At 39.4% G+C, this 16683-nt stretch overlaps 1 protein-coding gene across 2 annotated transcripts in view; it reads left to right on the top strand.

Annotated features, from left to right (window-relative positions):
• Positions 1-14744: 14744 nt before the first annotated feature.
• Ddx4 (DEAD (Asp-Glu-Ala-Asp) box polypeptide 4) overlaps positions 14745-16683 on the top strand; it is a 58316-nt gene continuing 56377 nt past the window's right edge. For both annotated transcript variants that reach the window (XM_005392694.1, XM_005392693.1), the window contains exons 1-2: positions 14745-14831; positions 15681-15766. In XM_005392694.1, the coding sequence (XP_005392751.1) occupies positions 15695-15766 (72 nt within the window). In that variant the 5' untranslated portion in view covers positions 14745-14831; positions 15681-15694. The remainder of the gene's footprint in view (positions 14832-15680; positions 15767-16683) is intronic.

The following is a 16683-nucleotide window of genomic DNA, read 5'->3' as shown; positions in this document are numbered from 1 at the left end:
TGAAGGTTTATTTTCACTTACAGTTTGTAGAGGTTTTGGTTTATAACTGGCTGGCTTCAAGGCCAATGAAGGGGCATGGGAGATGAGAAACAGTTCATGGAATGGCGGGTTGGAAGCAGTGTGGCTTCCTTATTTCCTTTTTTATTTCATCTAGGCTGCAGGCCTATTGGTTTGTGACACCTACACTCATGGTGGGTCTTTTCCCTTCAGTAAACCCATCATCCACATCCAGAACTATGCTAAACCAATCAGTGTCCTAATCTAGTATTACACACATGATCCAGTCACTCCCAAAAGCCCCACCTATGAGCACTTGAGACTCTGGTATTGGCAAAAACCAAAAAAACAACAACAACCCCTCCAAAAAAAAGACTTGTGGATCAATGAAACAGGATAGAAGGTACAGAAATAACTCCAGTCAAACTCGTGTGTTATCTTTGTCAAAGGGCCCAAATTCTTAGCTGAAGGAAAGGTAGCCTCTTTAACAAATGGTGCTGGAAAAACTGGCCATTCATATGCCAGAAAATGAACCTAGACCCATATATCTCACCATGCACTAAACTGAAATCAAAACTGATCAAGATTTTTTTTTAAGAGCAGAATATATTTATTGAAGGAAAGAAAGCTTCTCTCCAAGAGAGGGACTGAAGGGGGTCTTAGTGGGTTGCCCAGGAACCTGTCTTTTTTAGGGGCTTTTATAGAGCAAAACCATGAGGTGAGGTGAGTCCAAGGTGGAAAACATGGGAACTTGCTAGGTGGGCATGAGGTGGGACAAAACTATGGTCAATCAATAAGGTTACAAGTGTAATTGTTTAGGTAAAATTGATTAAATCAGAATCAAATGGAGAAGCAAGTCACATAGCAAGCAGGCATGAATACAAAACAGGGGCTTTTCCTGTAGTGGGTTGGGTTAGTGGTTCTTCCTGGCTTTTTCAAGGTGATTGCTACCTATTTAGAATATCAATCCTAGATGTCCAGGGAAGTATGTGGACACATTTGTTTCATCTTTTTTTCTTGAGGTCTGGCCCACAGCAGAAGTGCCTGTTTCTCTCACAGTTGGAAGGTATCTTGTCTTCCATACTGGCTTCTTTGAGGGCCTAGCCTTGTCTGACTGACTATCATATTTCTATTCAGTTGCTCACAACATTCCCCCCTCTGAAGAAGTAACCTGAACTGCCATGAGGGAATAATGGGTGATGACTGCTCTGGCTTCTTTAGGCTGAAGGGGGTTGTAGTTGTTGATTGGCAGTCAGAGATACTGTCCAGAGGGTCTATCTAAAGGCCCTCTATAGACACCAGGCATTTTCATCTTGGGTAGGTGTATAGTTTTAAGTCTCTGTCTAATGATCTCAGTGGAAGACCTCCAAATAATATAGGGGAAAGAAACTCCCAATCTGAGAGATATCTGGGACAAGTCAGTGTTCTCTAAAATTGAAGAATGAATTTTAGGAACAATGGAGGTTAAGAGCAGAATATATTTATTGAGGGAAAGAAGGCTTCTGTCTGAGAGAAGGACAGAAGGGGGCCCAAGTGAGTTGCCCCAAGATTTAAACATTAAAACAGAAACAATCTGCTGGAACACAAAAGAGATAAAACTCTTGAAGACATAAGTGTAGGCAAAGACTTTCTTGCAAGGCCTATGCGGCTTTTGAAGTTTGGAGGCAGGGAGGAGGGAAGGACTGTGAGAGGATGGAGAAATAAAGGTAACTGACAGATAGCTAAGGTTAGGTGGAGCCCTCTGTCTGGATAGGAGGAAAGGAACTGCTCAACCACTGTAGCATGCTTTGGCAGGTTGGTGTCACATGACTCCCCTTTGCCTAGCAACCCATTGCTTGGATTGTCTCAGGACTTGGTGTTCCCTGAACTCAGGCAGCTTGTTTACATGGCTTGCCTTGCCCTCACACATGTGATCAATTTCAAGCTTTAGCCACTCCCTACACTTTGTGAACAAAAACTTGGTTGTACAAGAACTAATACTAAGACTCAACAAATGGGATTACATCATACTAAAAACCACAGCAAAGGAAACCAGCCACAGAGTGAAGACACATCCTCAGAATGAAAAAATATTTTGCCAGCTTCTCCTCAGACAAAGGACTGATATATAGAATATGCAAAGAACAAATATTTAGCATCTCCAAATTTAAAGACCCAATTTTAAAAATGGGCATCTGAAATGAATAGACATTTCTCAGATGCAGAAATACAAATGGCCAAGAAATACATGAAAAATGTTCAACATCACTGACCAATCAAGAAACAGATTAACCCTGAGATTTCATCTCATTGAAGAAAAAAATGGCTACCATCAAGAAATCAAGCAATAACAGTCCTTTCTCTACAGGATTGGTGAGGCTGTAGGGAGAAAACAACCCTTCTTCATTGTTAGGAATGTAAACTGATACAACCACTACAGAAATCATTACAGAGATTCCTCAAAAAACAAAAAATAGAAATTCAATTTGACCCAGCTATTCCCTTTTTAGGTATCTTCTCCAAAGAGTTAAAGGTATAGTATTATAGTGAGACATGCATATCCGTGTTTATAGCAGTACAATTTGCAATAGCTAAACTTGGAAGTGGCTTATTTGTCCATCAACAGATGCATGGGCAAAGAAAATGTGGTATTTATAAATAAATATATATAAAGAAAATGTGGTATAAATATAAAGAAAATGTGGTATTTATAAATAAATAAATGTGGAGTACTATTCTTCCATAAAGAGGGATAAACTTGAGTCATTTGTAGGAAAATGAATGTACCTTCAGACCATAATGTTAAGTAAAATAAATCAGACACACAAACTTAAATAACATATCATTTCTCTTATAAGAGGAATGCATATTATAAATAAAGAGTAAAATAATAGATAATAGGTAATAGGAAGATAAGTCTTTTGCAAAATATAAGAGAGCTAAGAGATGGAGGAAGAGGGGAGAAAAGGGAGATAAAGCAGGATGGGATAAAGGAAATAAGATGTTTTATGTATATGCTCCAACTTCACATGTAGAATGCAACCATTGTGTAGTGCAATGGTATTAGTAAAAATAAAAAAATTTAAAAACACATCAACTATATCTGAATGTATGAGTGCATAATGATGCAAAAATATCAGTTTGTCACAGTTGGGCACTTAACACAGCTATGGAGTTAACTCATGATACCATGCCTGATACTTCAGCCATGTGAAAGCTAGTTCAAAAACTGAAATATATTTTAAAATTAAAAAAGAGGAAGAACTATAAATGGTCAATAGATACATGAAAAACATATTTTGGAAGGCCTTGAGGATCCAATAGAAATGCTTCATAAAGTAGAGCTTGATATATTTTCTGGAATGTATTCTAGGATTGAATATCTATAACTTTTAGATGATCACAGGTCACCATGTGATTTCTATGATTCCACTAAAGCATTGACAGGAGGAAAGGAACTCAGATGTTGGAAAAATATGTCACTACAGCGCCTGACAAAGCTATTGTACCTTGAGCACCAGTCCTGTAGAGAAAGGACTATCCACCTGAATTCACACCAACAATGGCAAATGCAGGGTAATAGCTCTCTGGGTAATAGCTCTCATCATCTGGTTCTTGTTTAATCCTCATTACAGATGCACTCCCTTCACAGTTACCATCAAAGCTGGACACAGGTGGTCCTAAAATTTCTGATTAGAGAACAATCTTTATCATCCACAAAGGAAAAATACAAGGCATCTATTAGTGGAAATAGGTTTACTGCCATATACCCTTTAGAAGAGTTGACTGAATATGAAAGCCTGGTTGATTCTTGCTTTATTGGTAGTAAGAATGGAGATCAGAATTTATTTTGCTATTTCCTCCTAGACATGAGGTGCTAAAAGTTTCACCTGACTCTGGTTTTATTTACTGCACAGTGTTGAGCTGGCTAATCAGCATTTGAGATACAATTCTTAACTTCCTCAGTCTTAGGAAAAGGGACCTCATTGTGTGTGTCTGGATAGTGGGTAGTGCCATTCTGCATTCTCTCCATAAGAATAATATTAGATTCTGTGTTGGTGAAGCCATTACCACCCGTCATCTTTCTGGAGCACAGTAAGGATTCAAATTGTTTGGAAATATCCAAGTAGCCTTTCACTAAAATAGCTTAGTAAATGGCTTCTGTGAGTGTGGCATGAATGTCCAAACTCGACTTCTGCTCTTTTGTTTTTGTTTTTCTGAAGTTTTTTTTTTTTGTTTGTTTTTTGAGATAGGATTTCACTATGTATGTAGTTCAGCCTGGCTTTGGGCTCACTATGTAGCTCAGGCTGCCCTCAAACTTGTGAACCTCCTGGCTCAGCCTCCTGAGAGTAAGACATTTCCGTACCCATCGTACTGTTAGAAAGATACAAATTAGTGTGTGTATCTTTAAGCCATACTAGAAACAATGAAGTATTGCTTAATAAACCTCCCCAAGATATTTCTTCTCCTTCAGAATTTAATCATTATACATTAGTTCTCAATAAAATATGGAATATCTAAATTGAAGGTACTTTAGGGTAACAGTTGACTTGAAGAGAAAAAATATCCTAAGTGAATGTAATTGTGAGGCTGATAGTGTTCATCATCTCTCCTGTCTCATGGACAGAACTGTATACAGAATGGAGACATATCTGCTTAAAGCATGGAGAGACAGAAGCCTAGTGTTATGAAGTCTAAGAGTGATGTCTTGCTCGCTGTAACTATGATCTTGATTCTGTATTCTTCCCAGATGTATGAGTCAATAGATTTTCCCTTCCCTTTTTTCCCTCAAGCTAATTTAGAAATTTTTTGACTAATACATTCATATATTATAAGATAAAAATACTCAAGACAAAGAAAGGATGATCCAGGAAATGAGAACAAACCCTAAGAAACCCCAACATTTAACAAAAAGGTCAATTCTGATTTTAAAAAAAGGTTGCAAAGGACTTGGTTAGTCATAGTGATAAAATGAAAGCTGGGGGAAGTCAGGAAAGGTAGCACAATTTTGTATCTTTCTCTATGGAAAATTTTAGAGAGTATGATGAACCTCCATGTATCTGTCATTTGTGAAAATAACACAGGCCCCTGTCTTATTTCATCTATAACCTTAGTCCAATGGATATTTCTAACAATAAAGACTTAAAAAACCCATCATGACCCATTTTCATGTTTAAAATATTAATATTTGCTTTAAAGCATTTTGCATTTAATTGGTTTATAAATTTCTTGAATTATATTAAAGTTTTTTTTATAGTTGGCTTGAGTCAAAATCCAAATAAGGCCAGTACATTGCATTAAGTTTTATTCCTTTTTTTATTTTAAAGAATAAAATAAGGATAACATAGTAATAGAGGGGCTTACCGAATTACAGACAAAGTGGTAGGAAATTATCAATGGCTGTTTTACATATTGTTATCTACAAGATAGTTTCTCAGGAAAACAAGTAGACAAATAATAGTGAGTTATAGACAAAAGTGGTAGGAGATTATCAATGGTTGTTGTACTATACTTTGGTATCTTCAAAGTGGTTTCTAAAGAAAATAAATAGAGCTATACATGAGTGACCAATTGAATAATCGTAGACTATTCTCAATGGTTATTGTAGGAAACACATAGTAATAAACATACATCCATTTACAAAATAGCATAGGAACAATACAAGCATTACAGAGTTATGGACAGATTAATAGGAAAATATCAATGGCTGCTGTAATACATGATGGTATCTTCAAGGTGGTTTCTTAGGAAGACAGAGATATGGAAGAAAGATCTAACAAGTAGTTATAGCCTAAGGGTTGTGAAAAATAGTGTATTACCTCCTCACCAGTGACTCCTTTCACTGAGGTGTGATGGCTGGAAGGAAGGCCAGGATTGAAAAGAAGGACTGAGAGACTTGCACTTGTGTCTAGCCACAGGCTGTTTTCTTTTTCCTCTAGAGTCATGATTACTCGGGGCTCCTCCATGGAGATGACAGTCTGGCCAGAAGGAGAAGGCAGAGTATACCCCGGGCCCCCTCTTCCTGTTGGACTAACTGGTAAGCTGAGTCTGAGCTCTGGGGCCTCCACCTCAGAGGGCAGACCAATCTCCAGTGGTCACCTTTGCATTCAGGGCATGGCCCAGGGGGCTTCTTAGGGCAGTTCCTCTTGAGGTGGCCTGGCTTTTAACAGTGGTAGCAGATGAATGCAGTCATCGAGTTCTTCTTGGGGCCCCAAGAACCCGACCTAGGGTCTGTTTCTCTTAGTGCTGCAGCAAAAGCAGCTGCTTTTTCTCGGTCTCTTTGTTTTCTCTCCTTGGCCTCCTTCTTGTCATGGCTATAGAATACTGAGGAGGCAATTCTTACTAACATCTCATGTGAGCCATCTGGGGTGAGAGCCATTTTTTATAGCTTTTTCTTTCCAGCCTCCCTTAAGTTTTATTTCTAATAGCCCTTTAGCTGCTGAGTTTCCTACTCTCTTTAAATTTTTTTTAAAAAATTGATTTTATTTTTCAACTTAAATTTCTTGCATTCATTTTGGTGTGTGTATATATATATATATCAAAATTATACATATATCATTTATATATATTTGCTATATGATGATATATAATGATATATATAATTTATGATATATATATACCAAAATTATATATGCATATATATGCACATATGTATCACTCTCTGTCCCTCCTAGTACCATGAACAGGTAGTTAGATTTGATCATATTTATGTTCTATTTAACAATGGAGCCTTTATAGGTAGTGTTTTGTATTTTGTATTGTAACACATTAGAAGCAGATTCTTTTTGGAGAGTTTTCTTTTGTGATATAAAGTCTGTTCAGTGTGTTAAAATATTGTCTATTGTAAAGGTCTTTTTCAAAGAGGCAGAGCAAGGTGGCAGCTCCGATTTTCCAGTGATCATCTCCCCACAGTCACACCAGCTTGAACAGCTATTCATGTACCAAAAAACCATCCCAAGAAGCAAGGTGAGGAACATAGTGCCTGGTTTTACTATAATAAAAGGCACATTGAAAAAGGCAGAAAAGAAAGTTGCCTATATCATCTCTCCTGAAGCTCCAAGCAATATGCAGAAAGATGCCTCCACTGGGAGGATAGAGAAGGAATTAAGCCTAGGCCTTTACTTTGAAGCCCAGTATCAGGCCTGCTACAGTGAACCCAAGTGCCAGGCAGTGCCCCAGGATCCCTCCTCCATGGCAAGAGTACTGCTACTATGGTTGTACTAATAGTTCAGAGAGAAATTAGCCTCACCACCTCCACATCATATTCAGGTACATTAGATAGGCTTCAGCCTGCTTGAGCATATAATCTTCCCCAATCATTTGCAGCCCTATTAGTGATTTAGGAATTGTTGATCTACAGTTGGCAGTACAAGATTGACACACCAAAGTCTCCCTAGTCTATTTTCTTCCAAGATTGGTGATGATAAGACAAAGGTAACTGAAATATTTTCAAAATCTACAAGGACATCACAATTTTATGGAGACATCTATACCACATTGTGCTTATGTTCACACCAGCTGCTGGGGTTCACAACATGTTGCTCAGACTGCTGGAGTAACACCTCAGAGACTCCAGTCATCAATTCTTCCTCCACCTAAGCCTCCTTCTTTCCCCGCTATCTGGAGATAAAAGGAGCTTGAAATGTAAACTGAGTTAAGATGGTCTTTATTGGCAATAGCCTGCCACCTTCTTGGTTTTCTGACTTTCCAAAAAAATCTTTATCTTTCTCCAAATATTTGTCCTAAAGTTATCCAGCCTTTTCAAGTGTCAAATACATAGATTTGGATTCAGTAATACTAACACTGCTTCTTCAACCTCAGGCAGCAGAGGGGAGAACAAGACTCCATCTTCTCAGAAGCAGGGCTTGAAAACTAGCACAAGATTTTGCCTCAGAGTTCAGTGTCAGGGCTGCTTTGCTGAGATACAGCACAGGCAAAAATCAAAGGTGAAAACTCATAGACAGAGCCTCTCAACCTTCTCCTGCATTAGGCAGAGACCTGCATTCTGGTGGGACCAGTGTGTGTTTTGATTTACATCATTACCAGCTATAGAATGGGCCTGCCACCTCTTTCTTTCCCTCCAACTGTAGGCCCCTATAGCCATGAGACTTGGGTGCAGTGGTGCTTAGCATTATCCTTTGTGATCAAGAGACTCTTTACTACCTTTTCCCTGACCTCCAGCAGCACAGTTTTCCCCTGCAGTATGTATTTGCAGGTGGAGCTCTAGTCTTGCTATAGTACCAGGGACAGTTCTGTACCATGGTGGTCAGACTTATTCCTGCTTGCATCACCAAGAGCTGTGGCATGGGCCTGGGTGCACCCCAGGATTGTGCAGGTCCTCGTGACTATGAGACTCATGTGACCCAAGCTAGTGTCAGCCTTGGTGGCCAAAGGACTACCTTCACCAACACTACCTAAACCTCAGATAGCATAGTGTGGAACAACACTCCATTCATAGGGGTAGGACAGAATAATAAGCACAAGACACTCTCTTGGAACTTGGTTCTGGGCTGCTGACATATAACACTGACCAGGCAGATCACAACAGTCCCCATCTACAGTACTGCTTGCAGACAGAGGCTCTGGAAAAGCTGCAGTGCCAGGGTAAGACATGTGGCACCAGTCTCTATAGAACTTCTATTCCAACTGTCATCGCCTGTAGCTGATTGCAGCACTCATAGGCTAATAATCCATTTCAGCACTAGGCACTCCACAGCAGGGTGGACCTTGGTCCTACCTTGGTACTCTGCTGGACCTGGCTGATTGTGGGCTTGGGGTGTGACAGCATTGTAGTGTTCTGGCCATAGGTGTGGCATATAAGCCTGAAGGAGCTGATACCTTTATGGTGATTCTCCCAAGATACGGGTAGAATTCCAGCTCCCCATCACAGGCTTGTGACGGTGAATGAGGCATTTGGGACAGGAGTGCATGGACAAACTATCTTTTGTAGTTCTCCTAATTTACGCTAAAAAAACCATACCAATTGGAGATTTGGGACAAATCTGAGGACAAATCTGATCTTGGATCCCCCTCTACTGCTGAAATGTAGGCACTACAACAATAGCAAACAGCCCTCTAGCGCTAAAAGGGTAAAAGTGACCATAGGCCCAGAGAAAATAAGTAGCTTACTTGAATTTCTGAAAAGCCAAGTACACACAAAGCCAGATTGCTAAAACTGGAATAAATACCTAATCCTTCAAAATAAAATAAAATAAAACAAAATCCTAATTCTTCTTTTGATACTGAAAGAATCAACAAGCATCAAGAACTTTCAGGGAATCATGACTTTATCTAATTGTCAACATAAGTTGCCAGAAGCTAATCAACTAGTAACCAGTATAAGTCAAAGCTTAGAGAAGTTAAAGCAGCCCTTTTAAGGAAACTCGTTAAGCTTCAAAATAACACAGAGATGTGATTCATATGCTAATGGAAAATTAACAAAGATAGAAGCAATTTTAAAAATCAAACACAAATTCTTGGGTTTAAAAATACATAAAGTGAAATTAAAAATGAATTAAGAAGGCATTAATAACAATAAATCAAACAGTATGTAGAATTAATGAGCTCAAAGAGAGACTATTTGAAAATACACAGAAGAGCAAAAAGAATGAAGTAGAATGAAGAAAGCTTATGAGAACATTGGGACAACATTAAGAGAGTAAATATGCAGGTTACTGGGGTTTAAGAGGAACTTGTGAGTCTAAAAGAGTCAGGTAATGCACATTGGATGTCATCAACAGCTAGTCTTTTTAGTGAACCAGGTCTCCAGTTTTGAAGGCACTATGTAGTTCCCACTCCTCGAATCTGGTCTTACTACTTTCTTATAACCAACAGAATGTGGCAGATGTGTCTATGTTTCAGTAAATCCTCAACTTACCAATGAATTTTGTCCTGGGAGAATGTTTGCGAGTTGAATTTGTTTGTAAGTCCAACAAAGTGAGTTTTACACATCTTTGACACAAATATACAATTCATATTGATTTGTGCTTCCTAATAATCACCTCCACATGACCACTGCTTTTCCTCTTGCTTCCAGACACTCTGGGTTCTGATTGAGCACTATACTACTGTATACTATCATACTGGACAGTAAGAACACAGCAGCATAACTGTAACAACTGTCCAGCAGACATGTGAGCTATTTCTGTGATTCGTTTGCATCTAATAATGTTCATAATGTGAGATCTGTTTATATCTATAAAAGCTTGCAACTTGAATGTTCATGAGTTAAAGACTTACTGTATTTCTTAAGCTAGATCTAAAGAAGCCTTGGAGCTTCTGTCCTACTCTCTTGAAATGTTTGCTCAGTTGGAATACACACTGGCGGGCAGGCAACCCTCATGCAAAGTCTGAATGAGGTCACTCACCAACTTGTGAGGAAGCCCAAACCAGAAAAGGGAGAGATGCTTGGCCAATACTCAACTGTTCTAGCCATTCCAGACAAAAGATATCTGAGTGAAAAAGCCATCTTGGATGTTCAAACAAATTGATATGGAGCTCTCAGATGAATTCTTCGCCAACATATGAATGTAATTGCATGAGAAACCTCAGCTGAGGACCCTCAGTCTACAGAACCATGAAATAATAGATTGCTCTAGGCCACCATATTTGAAGTAGTTTGTTATGTAGTAATCGATAACCAAAATAATACTGTTAATTCCAATCACTTATTGGCAGATAGCATCTGCCAGCTTTCTCCCTTCTACAGCTTCTGTTTTTTCTTTATAATTGGTAAAAAAAAATTGTAGGTGTTACAGTTTATATATAGATGTCTTTCAAGAGGCTCCTGAATTCGTAGATAGGCTTTTGAAGATTGGACCATGGAGGTGGGATAGCTGACTTGCTGTTAGAAGGTGGATCTGGTCAGAGGAAGCTCACTGGGAGCTCACTCCTCTTTTATTGTGGGTATTAGGCATTTTGCCCCATTGACAAGGAAAGTGCCTAAGTTATGTGGGAACATTTTAGGACCTTATCAATATCCTTTTTTTCCCATTAAACTTTCAGCTACTAGTTTTAGTACGCTGGGATCAAACATTACTGTGATAGTTACAAAATGTGGTAAAAATCTCAATCTAAACTTGTTAGCATTCTGCTAAAAGAGATTTTCCTTCCTATTTACTTACTTGCAACCATATATCTCGTGGGTTCTTATTTTATTCAGCAGGTTGTGCATGTTACTATCACTATTTACTTTGATGTTCAAGTTGTTCCAGATCTTGAAAGTGAGAGCCCATTTCAGTTAGCTCCTTGTGCTCTGGTAGTTCTTGAAAGCTTCATTGCTTTTTGCCTTGTTTTTTGAAGAAGGTACAATCTGTGTCTTAGCATACTTGCTGCTAAAGAGTTGGTCATTGTAGGCTTCTTTGGTGGACAGTTAGGGAGGTTCCCCAACCCCACCCCAGGATCAGGACACTATTGCTCTTCTTAAAGTGAAGTACTTTTTTAAAAAAATGCTTGGGATGACTGATAGTGATGATATTCAGAAATCACTTTTTATTTGCCAGTTGGAACCCAGAGAAGTCAGCTTTGTTTTTTCAGGTAGATAACATCTAATGGGAATGGAAAGGGAGAGTCTGGTGTACAGTGTTTTCCCAGTGACTGGTCGCCACATTTCACAATTCACCAATGAACAATTTTTCTGTGGCAACGGGCCCAAAAGACCATGTAATCTAAGGATTGTCCAGGGTACCCAGAACTACTGTTTGATTTTATCCTTTATTGACTTTGAGCTCTCATTAAATACATTTATAACAGTATTTAAGGGTCACTGAATGTGTTATCATCTTGGAGGGCTGACTGATTTCAAGTAGGCCCTCTCAGGAATAATAGGTAAGGTCAAACAACAGTGGTTTCTAACTAGAATCTCAATGTATTGAATCGTAGTGGGGAACAACTAAGGCTGTTATGTCATTTATGTCACTTTCCCTCCCAGTATCCCTTTACTGGAGAAGTTGAGTTATTAATCAGGAAGTTGATGAGTGAGCATGGAATCAGAACAGGTGACGATGAAATATATTTATTCACAATAGAGGACTTGGACCTCAGATCCAGTCTTTTCATTTATTCCAATGTTTCTTACACTTAAACCATCTGAATACCATCATCATGATTTTTGCCTTGATTACATGTACTTATTCTTTTATTGAATAAACACTTAAAGTTATTTACTTTGGCTTTGCTGTAATAAATTAGATTTCTGAAATCATGTTTGGTGTGCTTTCTAATGCATACTAAAGTAAAAAATTGAACACAAAATAAATATCAAAATAAAAATCATCTATGACTTGCCTAGAGATTCTTAGTAGTATTCTATACAACAGTTTGGTAAATGTTGCCTTATTCTTTATTGAAAAAATACAGAACTTTTGTTTCTCTGAATCCTGTTAGGTATACTGAAAATCCCTCTATTGAATGTCTTCCTCAGATGTGTTAATAGCACAATGGCTTTTTTTTTTTTTTTTTTGCAGTCCTGGATATCGAACCCACCTTACACGCATGCACTGTACCCACTGAGCTGCACCCTTAGTCTATGTTGTATCTTGGAGATCTTGTATCACCTCTCCTCTACATTTTGTATTGATTTCACATGGCTACAATCTACAATATTTTGTAATTTCTCCTTAATGTATGGTTATGTGTACCACACAAGGTTATAAGATTCTCAAATATTTATGGCACTTAAAAATGAAAATCCAGTCTTTCTGATTTGATGTGATTCACTTTGGGTCTACTAGTGAAATAAAAAATATTTGTGTGTGTTTGTATGGTGCTAGGGATGAAACCCAGGGTCTCATGCATGCTGGGCAAGCACTCTGAACTATATCCTAGGAAAGAAAATTTTAAGTCTTTACATGGTGCTAGGTATAGTCCACATCAATTAAAAGTCATTATTCAAATATCATGGAGACAATGCTGAAAACCCAAATATTAGTCATTTTTGTATTTACTCAGAGAATTTAGTGCCTCTTTCTAAAGTTAGAAGGGTCTTAACTATAAGCTTTGCTTATAGTGATAAAGCACACAAAACACAAGGCCACGGTTTTAATGGTTTGCACTGAGAAAACTGTTGCCCTATCTTACTACATGGGATTTGGTGAATATGGAGAAACTATGTATGATGGAAGGTTTTTCCTCTCGGCTTTCTAATGAACTTTTTGAGGAGACTTGAAGTTTTACATTTCAGCTGCCACTGTCCTTCTTTTCACTAGACTATTCCTTGAAACATGGGTTAATTTTACTTCTAGTATCTAGTATAGTATCTGGCATACAGTAGGTACTCATTTGAAGCCTGTGAGACAAGGAAATGAACTCTTGCCTTTTTTCCTACATTGCACTGTATCAATACCACTGATGTAGATCTTTCAAAAGAAACCATAAAATAGAATATACTGGTTTCATGTTCTTTGGAAATATATTAAATAATGTTTACTGAACCATATTTTTTGAATTATATTACTTTCAAACATTATTTATCTTTTCCTCAATATTGAATTTCAGTTCTCATCAGAATTTACTTTTTATTAACCAGGGATTGCTTTCACACATCTTTCACCCCCCATAAAGAACTATTTCATTGTAATACCTGAGAACAATAAGAATCTGTTCCCTCCAAGAATGAATTGCTAAATGTTTAGAAAAATTTGTCTGTTTTAAGTGTTATGTTAAAATATATTTTGATTAGGTCTTTGTTAAATATAATCTTTTAAAAGCATATATTGAGTGAGACTAGTCTGACAAAATTTAGGGCTAACTAGATAAATCCTAACATATTCCTGGTGCTGAAACAGTAATGGTAGTTCTAGGGATGAGGAATTCCAACCAAACAGCCTAAGCACTTTATCCTTTGTGCCAGAGTATCAGACTGTACAGGGATTTATGTTCCTGCATAAGATAATCAAGGAATTTCCTCAAAGACCCAGAGAATGGAAAATTATTTTGGGGGTGGAGGTGGACAGAACCAGATTACCTAAGCATTGACAGCACTGAAACAATCCTTGGCCATTGCCATTGACTTGATTAGGGCCTGTAGGGATAAAGCAGTGCATCACAAATCAGGCCGTGATGAACGATCTATGCCATCCCCAATTTTCTCTTTCCTTCTGAAATCAGAGGTCGTCTCTTTCCCACAGAGGCGGAACACTCAACTTTATACGACAGCCTAACTTTCTTTACAACTTCCTGGGGAAAGCCGGACAGAGTCTCATTCTCGTCCTTCTTATACTGGGAGGAATAGGGAAGGCAACATGTCTTCCCGCCTCAGCCACACATTGAGGCACTTGGATTAAGTAGGTGTGCAGTGAGGTCTCAGAAATGGAGAACCAGAAGGGCCAACGACCAGAGGTTGTGGGAGGTAAAAAGGGAGAGAAAACCTCTAGGGCAGGACTCTCCCGCGAGTGTGTGTGTGTGTGTGTGTGTGTGTGTATGTGTGTGTGTTCGCGCGCGCACGCGCGCGCAGGCGTTAGAAAGAGGGAGGTGATCAAAGATGCCTTGCTTCGCTAGCACATATAAAACCCAGAGCCTCTTCTGACGGAAGATTGCCACCTGATAGTGTGAACAAAAATGGGGCGCAGGCCCACCGCCAGCCTTGCACACGCAGGCGCAAACGGATCTCCTTGCCAGAGGGCCAGTAGATCCAGTCACCGCAGCCTCGAACGTTGGCAAGTAGGAAACCAGGAGGCCCGGATGGGGGGCGGGACAGCACACCCCGTCTGAGCGCTGATTGGCCGGTGGCGCTCATCGCCGCCTGCTGCTATTTGCTGTTGGAGCAGCGTGCGGGACGCTGTGAGCGTCCGCACGTGCAGCCGTTTAAGCGCGGTTTGCGCGCCGGCGAGGACCCAGCGAGAGGTCGGCGTGGAAAGGTGAGTGTGCTGGCGGCCGTCCCCCGACGGCGCTCAGGCCTTTTAGTCCTCGGACTTTGGGCCAAATGAAGAGTGAATGGGGCAGATGGGATTTGAGGACATCCTTGGGGGTTTTCCTCCTCCCTACCACGATCCTAAGGCCCGCAGTTGACCGGGTGACCGAAGGCTGGACTTGGGGCCCGGCGAGGTGCGGGCGCCTTTTGCGCAGCGCGGACGTGGGCCTCTTCTCTGAAAAGGGGTGGCTGTCGTCCCGTTCACGTCCAGACAGGTACTGGGAGAAACTAGCTGTGCTTTGTTGGGGAGTTTGAGCCCCTCAATTCTCTAGCCTGCCGCTCCCCAGTCTGTCTTTCCTTCACACTGCCCGCTCCCCAACAAAACACGGAAACTTGCCTGCTTTGAAAGGAAGCCAAGGGAGAAAGCATACGTAGGGAAAAGTCTTGAATATTATCTGACGCCTCCACCTCCCTTTAACAACCAGTGAGCCCTTGGGGAGATCCTTTGAAGGAGAAACAGATTTGGGGAAAAAACCTAAGCCTCTCTGCTGGACGTGGTGATTGTTAGAATGATTCGCTAAGTGGTTCAGCAGTCTTTTAAAGATAAGAAGGATGGATGGCTATAAATGCCACCCCTAGGTAAGAAGTCCTACTTCACTTTTTGGCAGAAACTCTTTGAGAGGATTAAGCACTTAGCTGAATAGTTGGGTAGAAGATAGTTTATACATTTTTTGGGGGGCGGTGAGGTGGTTAAAACCATGGCCTTGTGTTTTGGGTGCTTTATTACTGAGCTGTGTTAAATAGAAAATTTTGATCTAATCAAGACCAAAAGTGCGTGTTTTTAAAATACAAATAGAACTTGAAGCCACCATGGGAGATGAAGATTGGGAAGCAGAAATTGTCAAACCTCATGTGTCTTCCTACGTTCCTGTATTTGATAAGGTAAAACATTTTTTTTGGGGGGGGGGTTAATGGGAATCGAACTCAGGACCTCGCACTTGCCAGGCAAGTGCTGTGCCAAGATGTACAGTTACTAAAAGTGATGGCTTTTTATCAGAGTTGAAAATTGAACGGTGGGAACATTCTAAATTAGAGTTTATCTCCATGTGATTGTTACTAACTTTTATGGTGAACAAGATGCAGGATAAGCCTCAAAATATATTAATGTATTTGTGGCAACTTGATAATTAAAAGCCAGAACAGATGTAACATTAGCAATGTAATTTAAATCTCAGTGATTTAGGATTTACAGGTGAAACCAGGCTTGTACAAACGTGGGTGGAAGTTTCAAGGACACGTATATGGAGAAATAAAAATAATTTGGTTCTGGGTGATGTTTTGAATTCTGAAAATTGGTTTTATGCCAGGAGAGCTCTCAAGATTATTAGACTGATTCACTGGTGCTATAAACTTGATGTACCACAAGTCATCAGATCTTTTTTCCTGAATGACATTTCTGGAGTTTGTTGTACTTCTGAAGAAATGGCAGTAGAGTGGCTTTTGGGGTTTCATTTCTGCTTAAAAAAAATAAAGTGTACTTTCGAAGATAATATATTCTAAGGGACTGTTTTTGTAGAAATGTTATTTACTTGACAGTGTCTCTAAAGGGTTTTCCTTTTCTTTTAAAATTTCCAGTTTGTATGTCAATGAATCCTGATATTTTCTAAGTGATGCCTTTGTGGAAATCCTTGTTTTACATAAAAGTATAAAATATGCAGTGACAAGAATTGTGTACATTAAAATAGGATTATGAGTCCTACATGCTGGAGTTAGTGTTGAACCTAATAAAGTACTTACTATTAAAGACATTGTATTTCACTTGGGGAGACAGAATGTGCACATTTGAAAAGCAGATAGTA

Source organism: Chinchilla lanigera, unplaced genomic scaffold (assembly GCF_000276665.1).
Source record: "Chinchilla lanigera isolate Chin_1 unplaced genomic scaffold, ChiLan1.0 scaffold00045, whole genome shotgun sequence".
Lineage (NCBI taxonomy): Eukaryota > Metazoa > Chordata > Mammalia > Rodentia > Chinchillidae > Chinchilla > Chinchilla lanigera.
Note: the sequence above shows the minus strand (reverse complement) of the source record. Positions and strands in the feature narration are given on the sequence as shown.